Below are 12351 nucleotides of genomic sequence, written 5' to 3'. Positions count from 1 at the left end.
TCACCTGATACAGTCAGTGTAACAGCAGCACTGATGTCTGATCTCTGTGAGTCTGATCTCTCTCCTCTACAGCTGTATTCACCACTATCAGACACAGATGTGATGGTGTAGACTCTCTCAGTGACGTGTCTGATGACTGAACCATCTTTAAACCAGCTGTATGTCCACTGAATGTTTCCTCCTCCCTGTATGTCACATGTGAGAGTGACTGTCTCTCCTCTGAACACACGCTGATCTGGCGTCACCTTCACTACAGGTTTTGGTCTCTCTGTATTAATACACATATGAGTAAATATTGACTGAAACAGCATCACAGTCTCATGATCAATGTTATGAACATATGAAAAAAAAATACTGCATTCAATTTATGATCTGGTTTGCTTATGGTTTGTATTAACTACATCAAAACTGTTAATGGCAAAAACTAAATAAAACATTGATATCCAGGCTACATGTATGTTCTTTTGTATTCATTTATCACATGCATCAATTGTACAATATTTACATAATTTAAGAGTGTAAAAAGAGTGCTGAACATGACGTGATCATGAGACAGATTGAACTGTTTGTCGTTGCATAAAGTGTTTTGTTTTACATACTAAAAAAATCAGCAGGCAGAATACAATGCTCCAAAAATAGTAAAAATAGGGCACAATGTATTGTATTAAGTTGAAGAAATTTTACAGGTGTTTATTACTGTACTTTGTATTTTACACTGGATTGCATGTGTGTCTAGGGTTAACAGAAATACTGTAAAATTACTGGATAAGTGTTTTTGGACTTTTTTTTTTTAACTGAACAAAATCACAGTCTCTTGATTAGATATGTGATCATACTTTAACCTTCTGATTCGCTGGGTATGTCCATATTTTATCCAGAACTGTTTTTAACCCAGCAGTTTTTAGGGTGTACTAATAACTGGCAAGTAAATTTTCATACTATGTTTTCATAGGAATATTGATATATAATTTATTTTCTAAATCAAAACAATCAAGTTTTTATTTTTATACACATGGACATTTATATTCAATGCCCCATTTTTCATACTTTGTTATGAAACCATATAACATGTTGAATGACAAACCATTTGAATATTAGTCAGATTTAAATGACAAAATAGCATTATTTCTATATGTGTTTAATTTGTCACTAAATTAATGTCAGTCAGTTTTCCCATTATATACAATTAATGGGGAAACTTCAAAAATTTAATTTGAAAAGTATGAATGTGCTTTTTACAGGACATCCAGAATTAAAATGAGGCATGTGAAAAATAAGCTCGATATAATGTCCTCTACAGAGGCCAAAACTCCATATCAGGAAGATATTTAACTCACCTGATTGTGATGAGTTTGGTTTTCCATCTCTCTGTCCTTTGGGTTGACCCGCATCAGACTTTTTAACTCCTCTGATAGTGAAAGTGTCTCTGTTTACAGTGTGATGCTCAGACACTTTAGTGCTGCCTTTATACCACTCATATCTCCAGTTACTGTAAGACTCAATCACACACTTCAGATTGACTGTCTCTCCAGTGAATACAGGACTGTCTGGTGTCACAGTCAGTGTAGATGTGGGTAAATCTGTAAAAAAAATACAAAACATTAAGTGAAAAACAGCACTTACAGTTATACTGTAATATTGTTTTATAAATGTGTTACAAAACTATGTTGTTTATACATTATTTTATTCATTATCTTTAACAACTTTTGTATAATTTGTTGTGTTTTTGCTTTTGTCCTGTCATTAGTTTTCTGATCTGAGTGTTTTTGAGGAGGCTCTGGCTCCGTCACGTCCTCAGACAAACACCTCTGACTCTCCATAGAAAGCAGAATGAAGCTCCTGGTGAAGGAGAGCTGAAGACCTCCAACTACAACCTCATATGAGGAGCAACTGAATCTCAATCAACTTCAACAGACTATCTGAAGACTTCATGAACTCATTTAACATCATTATCTGTAAGTCACCTCATTCTCTCTGACTTCAGTACAAAACTCATCTGTATTGAATTCTCTCACTCAAGTCATTTTAGTCATGAATATCACCTGTAACCACAGTGACTACAGTAAATATTAGTTAATAATATTGTGTAATGATTCACTCATGTCATGATTTGGTTTGATACTCGATACTGATCTCAATATATGAAGTTCTCATGATACTTTAAACAAAACAAAAATAGAGTTAAAATGTCAAGTTTTATTTTTTAATTATTACATCTCAGGCATTTGATAAAGAGTTAACAAAAATAATGTTTATTAAAATTCTAAATTTGGAGTTAGGGAGCGCGGGGAACAACCTAACACTTTTTGAATCTGTTTTGTGTTATTCTGCCCTCTGGTGTTCTTTCTGTGTACTTGCTTGTATTTCAGATGGGTGTTCCTCCAGATAATTCACCGGACGCGGCGGTTGGTTCATCTCCTCAACCAACCAGAATAAAAGGACTACCCCAAACACCTTACAGAACAATGGCACTTTTTGTGTTGCGTCTCCGCTTCTCCATTCGACCTTTGTATATTTGAGTAACTTGTCAGAGAGAAAGAGCTCATCTACTGTTTTGCCTTGCTGTTGATATAACCTAAGCCTGTTTGAATACGAGTTTGGATTCTGTTTGATTTGTTAGCCATCGATTTGTATATATATTACCCTTTGTAAATATTGTTGTAAATAGCACTTTCAACATATTAACTTTTTTAGGAGGTTTGACACATTTCTTTTGTTTGTACATGACAAGAAAAGTTATTTTTTTTTTTATTATTATTATTATTATTATTATTATTATTTTAGTTATTGCATTTAAGACTGCTATTTTACGTGCAGCGCAAAAATTTCAAGTGACGTCACTTTAGGGTACGCGCATGTATCATTGTCAAGGCTGAGCCCCTGAGTGACAGTTAACGGTTTTACCGGTGATTTCCTCAAATACGGCCTTGAGTTTTCGCTTTTGTCCGGTCCAAAAGATATTTATACTTTTATATTTGTAGACATAAAGCTACCGTAACCACTGCATGTCTGGCAATACTTACATTTTATCTAAAGTTTATCTTTTAAAACGTTTGCTGAGGCTGTCGTAAAGTTGAAACGATTAAAGGTATATAATACTGACAGATATTTAACTTAAATGTTGAATTTCCATATGGTAAAAACAAACACTGAGACGCACATGCGGCAAAAAAAGTGCATTTGGTCACTAATATCTTCATATGTATTATAAATATTCAGACCACATGGTTAAATCCAAATTGTCAGCAGTATTTACAAATCTTTTTCAAAAGATAAACGGTTGTACACATATAAAATCATACTACTACTGAATGAGTTCATTTTGTTGCTTTAGGTTAGAGGACAACGGGAAGAATTGTCATCCTAGCAAACGGACGTGCGAACATCCTATTAGGTCTGCATTTGGTCCGCTTTGTAACATTCGCTGTTCATACAAACAAACATAAAAACTCCTCCAGCTGAACTTGTAATAATAATAATAATAAAAAAAAAAAAAAAAATCGTAGAAGAAATTGTGTCTTTCCAGTGAGTCTGAGTCTGCAGTACCAAAATTCTACTGCGATATATCAGCATGCATTCTGGCAAAAATGATTATTATTTTGATCTGTTCATTTTTAATTTTCGTATTCACATCGGGAAATTCCTGTGCTGTTTTCTCATTCGCGCAGATAAACTCTAGTCAGTTGATTCAGTTTTATAGAATATTATGTCATTATGTGAAAATGAAGTCAAGGTTTAAAACCATTGCTGATTTTTGTTTATTTATATTTTTTTTAGGTTTCGAACATACGGGTGGAATCAGACCTGGATAACACCCAACATCTGGAACACACCGGTCGACAGACAGACACCATTTTCACACAAACCAAGTTTACACATCCTTGTCTAAGTGTTCTTTAACGTATTGATTTTCATTCATAGTATTTTAACATTAAAAAAAATTCAAACTCTTATGACAAAATATTTAAATATCTACATTTTTTTATTATTATTATAAAACAACCACATAATCTTAGACGTAAGTGCACTTTTCAAAATTAGTGTTAAAACAGTTGCTCAACAGGGATAGCTAGTATGTTTGATTAGCATAGCGTCAAACATGACAATTTACTTGTTTATTTTATTTTTTTTACTCTTACTTGAGTCATATTATTTTTCAGTACTTAAGTAGCAATACTTTTACTTCAGTATTTTTTTTTTATTCTTTCCACAACTGAATGTGATCATCAACACTAAACCGCATATAAATGAAAACTAATGTTAATGAGTGAAATGTTGATTCAGGAAGTGGTAAAGGACTGTACAGTTTTCGTAGTGTTGATGGAAGTCATCTACTGCATCTGTGTTTTGATAATAGTACTGAACATGACCCAATTGTAGTATTTAATAAAAACGTGATGTGTGACCGCGACGGTCTGTTTTATATTTTGGTGTACTGCATGTTCAAATATTCAGACAACAAAATATTCAGGGGGCCATTAAATGTTAGTGAAAATCACCAAAAATGCTGCTGGTGGCTGGCCATTAAAAAAAAAAATGCTGGTGAAGAAAGAGTGAAAAGCTAATAATGAATTAAAACATGAAAATACAAAAAGAAAATAAATCATTTTAAAAATAAAACTGAATGGCTGACGAACAATTAAAACATTAACAACGAATCAGAATGTATCCTGCTTTAAAGAGCAAATCATTTGAAGTGGCAGATGATTAAACTACAGTGCTTGCACGTTCATATTAAACCAAACATAATTATTCATTGGTGTGGACACTAACACATATATATATATATATATATATACAGTGGGTACGGAAAGTATTCAGACCCCCTTAAATTTTTCACTCTTTGTTATATTGCAGCCATTTGCTAAAATCATTTAAGCTCTTTTTTTTTCCTCATTAATGTACACTCAGCAGCCCATATTGACAGAAAAACACAGTAATGTTGACATTTTTGCAGATTTATCTCAAGAAAAGCTGAAATATCACATGGTCCTACAGGTTTTGACCCTCTCTGTATTAATAAACATATGATTTAACTCATGTGCTGTCCATTTCTTCAAATCATCCTTTGAGATGGTTCTACACCTTAATTTAAGTCCAGCTGTGTTTGATTATACTGATTGGACTTGATTAGGAAAGCCACACAAGTGTTTATATAAAACCTTACAGCTCACAGTGCATGTCAGAGCAAATGAGAATCATGAGGTCAAAGGAACTGCCTGAAGAGCTCAGAGACAGAACTGTAAAACAGGCACATATCTGGCCAAGGTTACAAAAAAAAAAATTTCTGAATTGCACTTACAGGTTCCTAAGAGCACAGTGGCCTCCATAATCCTTAAATGGAAGACGTTTTGGACGACTCAGAACCCTTCCTAAAGCTGGCCGTACAATATACTGAGCTGAATCTGGGAAGAAGAGCCTTGGTGAGAGAGGTAAAGAAGAACCCAAAGATTTCAGGCTGACTGAATGCAGCAAAAATGTGACAGTAGAATGAGTTTAGATGGAATGAAAGTTGTAGAAAGTCAACCATCACTGCAGCCCTTCACCAGTCAGGGCTTTATGGCAGAGATTTTGACGAAAGCCTTTCCTCAGTGCAAGACACATGAAAGCCAGTGGAGTTTGCTGAAAAAACACCTGAAGGACTCAAGATGGTGAGAAATAAGTTTCTCTGGTCTGATGAGACCAAGATAGAACTTTTTGGCCTTAATACCACTCATATCTCCAGTTACTGTGTGGAGAAAACCAGGCACTGCTCATCACCTGTCCAATACAGTCCCAACAGTGAAGCATGGTGGTGGCAGCATCATGCTGTGGGGGTGTTTTAAAGCTGCAGGGACAAAAAAGTGGTTGCAATCGAGGGAAACATGAATGCGGCCAAGTACAGTTATATCCTAATGAAAACCTTCTCCATATGTGCTACAAACCTCAGACTATACAGTATTTTATTCCAACAAGACTTGACCCAAAAGCACACAGCTAAAATAATGAAGGTTTGGCTTCACAACAACTCCATTATTAATTTTCTGATCTGAATGGCCCAGCCAGAGGCTCTGACTTAAACCCAATTGAGCATCTCTGACAGAGACCTAAAATGGCTGTCCACCAACGTTGACCATCCAACCTGACAGAACTGGAGAGGATCTGCAAGGAGGAATGGCAGATTTTCCCCAAATCCAGGTGTGAAAAACTTGTTGCATCTTTAAAAAGACTCATGGGTGTATTAGATGAAAAGGGTGCTTCTACTAAATACTGAGCAAAGTGGTCTGAATACTTAGGACCATGTGATATTTCAGAAAACTTTTTTAATAAATCTGCAAAAATGTCAACAATTCTGTGTTTTTCTGTCAATATACAGTTGCTGTAGTGCTGATTAAAAAAAAAAAAAAAAAAAACTACTTAAATGATTTTGCAAATGGCTGAATATAACAAGTTGTAGTAAAAATAAAAACTGAACACTTTTTTTTTTTTTTTTTAATAATAGAAAGGTCTGTTCTATATTTATAATATGCATGTTTAGCATTTAAAGAGCAATGCATTTAAAGCATTTAATTATACATTATTGTGGACATTATTTTTTTTTTTTTTTTGTTATTTCCTTGTTGTGAACATGTCTTAAAAAGTGAATTATTTTATTCTTATACAGATGTGAGATGTGGATGATACAGAAGAGTAGAAAAAAAGTGTTAAGCCACAAAAAATGATTAAATGAGTATTAAACAGATGTGAATATGAACACTCACCTGATACAGTCAGTGTAACAGCAGCACTGATGTCTGATCTCTGTGAGTCTGATCTCTCTCCTCTACAGCTGTATTCACCACTATCAGACACAGATGTGATGGTGTAGACTCTCTCAGTGACGTGTCTGATGACTGAACCATCTTTAAACCAGCTGTATGTCCACTGAATGTTTCCTCCTCCCTGTATGTCACATGTGAGAGTGACTGTCTCTCCTCTGAACACACGCTGATCTGGCGTCACCTTCACTACAGGTTTTGGTCTCACTGTATTAATACACATATGAGCAGGTATTGACTGAAACGGTTATAAACTCAAAACCTTCTTATGAGAAAAACACTGCATTAAATTAAAGACCTGGTTTGCTTTTAGTTTGTATTAATTAGTTTAAACAAAACAAAAATAGAGTTAAAATGTCAAGTTTTATTTGAAATTATTACATCTCAGGCATTTGATAAAGAGTTAACAAAATAATTCAATTTTTATAATTACTTAAAATATTAAAATTCTAAATCTGGTGTTACATCAGGAATGGACTTGAATAGTCTTTGGTTTGGTTCTTCTCCCTCATGCAGAGGAAAACAATGACACCAGAAAAGAAACGTTCATGATTCTGCTTATAAAAATACAGTTTAATATTAGAAACAAATGCTTTCATTTTGAGTGACTACATACATATCAGATGTTTTAAATATTGTATGTTATTAAATCATATATTTTATTTAATTTATTAATAATACATTAATAAACATGGAAGCTCAAACGTAAGTTCATTGTGTTCATTATATTTAATGCACCATTTTTGATGCTAAATTAAATCTTGTGTTTTCCTGTTTTGTGTTTAAGGACTTTTATGTTGAAGTGTTTTTCTGTCCCCATTGTTTCTGTGTTCACTTCCTGTGTTTAGTTTTGGTTTTCCTTTTTGCATTGCTTTCCTTGTTTGTTTCCATAGTTACAGTCATCTGTTACCATGGCTACTCATTGCCTACACCTGTCCCTTCTTATCTTTATAATCTCCAGTGTTTCTTTTGTTTATTGTCTGGTTCTACATGGATGTATTGTGTGTGTTTATTTCAGTTCTTGTATTTGGTTTATCTTGTTCACTGATTAATTTACTTTTGTTGTCTTGTTTACATAAGTTTTAAACTGCACTTAGATCCAACTTTCTGTTTTACTGAGACAGACACGTCACAGAACATCACACACTCATTTATCCTGCAGTCACATTAATTCAGCTGAATCAACAACCTGTTACAATCCACACTGATCTGTGATGATCCTCGAGGATCAATGAGTGAGTTCCTACATTATGACACTCTCACACCCTTTGTGTAACACTGATGTTAAAGAGGAGAGATGTGGAGAAGAGAGTGATGGTCTCTCCTCCGTCTGATTCACTACAGGGGCCAGTTGCATAAATTTAGCCTCTATCTTAAGACAGAGTCTTAAACTAGTCTGACCAACTAACAGGTTTTTGGATTCAACTGAGACTAATCTATGTTTTATGTAACAAAATTTGTAAAAATATATAAAAGATATATATTAAAGATTTAGGAGGACAATGATATTCAACTCACCCTTCACAGTGAGATCAACAGCAGAGCTGAAATGTGATGATTGTGGTCTTCCATCTCTCTGTCCTTTACACCAGTACTGATCCTGATCAGACTCATTCACTACTCTGATACTGAGAGTGTCTCTGTTTACAGTGTAATGATCAGACGTCTGTAACATTACTCTGTTGTTTGTGCTGCCTTTATACCACTCATATCTCCAGTTACTGTGATCAGACTTTATCACACACTTCAGATTGACTGTCTCTCCAGTGAATACAGGACTGTCTGGTGTCACAGTCAGTGTAGATGTGGGTAAATCTGTGAACAGAAGAAAACAGACTCTTGAAAACTGAATATGTGACTTAATGTAGTTGATAGTGATACAGTAATGAGTAAAATGTGATACATTATGACAAAAGTTGTGATGATTATTTTTATTAGTAGTAGTAGTATTAGTATTGTTATTTTCCCCTTTTAATTGGTTTATTTTGTTTGTGAAATTAACTGGATTTTGTAATGAGAAAGTTATTAAAAGTTATTAAACATTATTGAACAGTTCCTGTTCTGGCCGTGGAACTGTTTTCAGTCAGAGGTTTCAATTTTTAAAACATTTATTAAACATGTCGACATACTGTATAAGCTTAGAATGTTTTTTTCTTTCTGTATATGTATGTGTATTATCTACTATATCAACTAACTTCACAACTTTCACTGATCAACTTTCTCTGTCAACTCAGAGTTTATGGAGCGTGTGCACATGAAAATGTGACATCATTAGTGAACAGCCAATCACATGCCTTGAAACTGATTCACTTCTCATGAGAGCCAATCACTGCCAAAGATTGAAAGACTGAAAAAATATGAAGAATTTAGACACATTTACACAGAAAGATGAAAAGAGCTGTCCATGAAAGAGAACAACTTAAAGAAAACACATCAGTGAAAGTATCAACAAAGTCAGATCAGATTGGTTTGGTTTTGTCAACTCAAGTCTAATCCTGTAATCCTGAGTTTGTTGAACCACCATCATGATACAAACCACAAACATGTGTTTCACAAAAGCATCATTAGAAAACAGATACAAGTTCCATTAAACTCTATTGGTAAAGACAGAAACTGTGATCATAGATGCTTTTGGGAAACAAACCTCAGTTAGACTTTATTTCAGTAAAGTTCTTATTGAGAATGAACAGAGGTTTAGATGTTGATATTGTGTAGAAAATGTTTAATTTAAAGTCACCACATGGTCAGTGTTTGCTTTAGTTCGGCTCTTGACCCTTAACTTCTTTAACATGACATTTTTATTTTTATTTTTCTGGCTGCTGTAATTGTGTTTAGAAGCCACATTTGTTATGGTTAAAAAAGCCAAAATAAATGAGATCAGCTGATGATGGTTGATTCTAGAGTTTAATATATGTGTGATGTTATTAATCTCATGTTATTGATTATAGTAGTTTGATAATAATGTTTTTGAATGAGTTTAAAAACACAAGTCTGTATTATTCAGACACACACAGACAACATGAATCAGTGAATGAACCTCAACAATGATGACAATCAACATAAAGCTTCATGCTGCAGTGCATGATGGGAACCACCATAATACAAACTCATCCATGACTCCCAGCATGCACTGCTGTTGAACTGTCTTAGTATTTTTCTTATTAGTTGCTTTTATTTTGCTGTTGTTTTGTTGTGACTTTAGCTTGTTTTATGTTCAGAGTTGATCTGTTTATGTGAATTTGTTGATTGTCATGATTGTTGAGATTCATACACTGATTCTTAATGTCTGTGTGTGTCTGAATCTTTCAGTGCTTTCAAACATTTTTTTGTGTTAAAAAGTCCTTCAGATCACTGCTGGATCTCTTGCTTTAGTATCACAGGGTTTGTGTTGTAAAACTGTATTAATAACACTTTTGATCATTGAATAGACTTTGAGTGAGATCTGTGAATTAATGATATAATCATAATTAATAGACAAAAACCACCTGATCACCTTTGATTTGATCTTCCTTTGCAACAAATAATGTGTTTTTAAACACACAGTGTCACAAAAGACAGAGAAAACTAAGACTAAGTCAAAGGTCAAGAGTTCAACTAAAGCAAACATGGTGATTTCAAATGAAACTATCAATTTTAGTAAAACTAAACCTTTTCTAATTATCAGTAAGAACATCTGTATGAAATGAGCAAAAAAAACACTTCATGTGTTAAAACTCAAAATGAGGTTTTCACTTTCAGTCAGCAGTACAGTATCTGTTCTGACCAGCAGGTGGAACTATTTTCATCCACAGATTTCAACAAACTATTATTTATTTATAGCGGATGAGACAATAATGGGCTACAACACAATCAAACTGAAAAATGATGTCTGTGTCTGTTCTCAGTCTTTCATCTCTTACACATTTTCATAACAAAACCATATTGAATGAATAACACTACAGATAGTAGATGCACAAGATCTTACAGACACACAGTCATTAATTACAGTGACAATTGTTGCATTAATCTAGCTTGCTCTTCTAAATTTAACATTATTAAATTAAAATAAAATAAAATAATAAAACTTTATTTAAAGCACCAATTCTCACTATTAATTAGTTGCTTATTAGCATATTGGCTGTTTATAAGTACTTATAAAGCACGTAATAATGCTAAATAATAAAAAAAAAAAAAAAAAAGTATTATGAAATGAACATATTAGGTGAATAAATAAATAAATAAATAATAAAAAAAAGTAATTAAAAAAATAATAGAATGCATTTAATAGTGAATCAATAATAACATTACAAAACCAGTGAATAAAATTTAAAAATATTTTATTTGATACAGTTAACAAATAAACTATAAAAGTAAATAATACATTTAATGCAAACTTAATGAAATTAAGTATAATAAATAATGAAGCGAACATACTGCATTGTAATAAATCATAAATGAATAAATAAATTAATTTATAAATAAAAATACAAATAAATAATGAAAAAAAATAGAATAAATGTAAAAGAAAATATAAAATAACTACAGTAACATTATAAAATTAGTGAATAAATGCATTTAATAAAAAAAACTATTTTTTTCATTACTTAAATTTTATTAAATCTATTTATGCATTTAATATATTCACTTTATGCATTTTTTTTTATTATTAATTTCATCTTAAATGTATTTACTTCAATTTTAATTTAATTTGTATTTAATTCAATTTATAATTTTTTTTTACTATTAATATTTTTTTTAATTTTTTTAAAATGAAGTAATTTATTTTAAAATGTATTAATATAATTTACTTGATACAGTTAACAAATAAATTATAAAATGAAGTAAATAAATACATTTAATAGAAAATAAATAACTAAAGTAACATTAATAAATTAGTGAATAAATACATTTAATAAACTTAATTAATAATATTTTTTATTCTATTTTTCTATTTTATTTTTTTATTCCATTTTTTATTTAATATATTCATTTTTTTATTTATACTTAATTTATTACATGTATTTTTATAACTGATTTTACTTAGCTATTTTTTAATGTATTTAAATTTCAAGTACATTTCAAAATCAAATCCATTTAATAAAAACTTAATAAAATTAAGTATAATAAATAATGAAGTCATATTAAGATCATATTAAGTGAATAAATAAATAGATGTAATAAAATTAAGTAATGAAAAATAAATAAATTGAATATTTTGAAGAGAAAAAAATAAATAAGTAACATTAAAAAATAGTGAATAAAAATTTAATAACATTTAATAGCATTTAATAAACTTAATTTTAATTTTATTAATATATTTTATATGCATTAATGCATTAAATTAAATGCATTAATTCACTTTTTTTATTCTATTTTTTTTATTACTCAGTTTTATTAAATATATTTATTTTATTTATTTTAAATGTCCACTTCATTGTTTATTATGCTTAATTTCATTGTCTTTATTAAATGTATTTACTTAATTTTATAATTTATTTTACTTAGTTATTTTTTTAAATGCATTTACTTTAATTCTTATTATTAAATGTTACTTAATACAGTTAATAAAATTATA

General features: G+C 31.3%; 1 protein-coding gene across 1 annotated transcript in view; it reads right to left on the bottom strand.

The window, feature by feature from the left end:
• The window catches only part of LOC127157362 (basement membrane-specific heparan sulfate proteoglycan core protein-like), a gene marked incomplete at its 3' end in the record, with an annotated part of 10041 nt that extends 1326 nt beyond the window's left edge, over positions 1–8715 (bottom strand). Inside the window, exons 1-4 of the mRNA XM_051100595.1 lie at positions 8316–8715; positions 6741–7004; positions 1338–1580; positions 5–268 (exon numbers count right to left, since the gene is read on the bottom strand). Of these exons, the coding sequence (XP_050956552.1) occupies positions 5–268; positions 1338–1580; positions 6741–7004; positions 8316–8472 (928 nt within the window). The remainder of the gene's footprint in view (positions 1–4; positions 269–1337; positions 1581–6740; positions 7005–8315) is intronic.
• Between the last annotated feature and the right edge of the window lie 3636 nt (positions 8716–12351).

The sequence above is a fragment of the Labeo rohita genome, unplaced genomic scaffold (assembly GCF_022985175.1).
Source record: "Labeo rohita strain BAU-BD-2019 unplaced genomic scaffold, IGBB_LRoh.1.0 scaffold_1059, whole genome shotgun sequence".
NCBI classification, from domain to species: Eukaryota; Metazoa; Chordata; class Actinopteri; order Cypriniformes; family Cyprinidae; genus Labeo; species Labeo rohita.
Note: the sequence above shows the minus strand (reverse complement) of the source record. Positions and strands in the feature narration are given on the sequence as shown.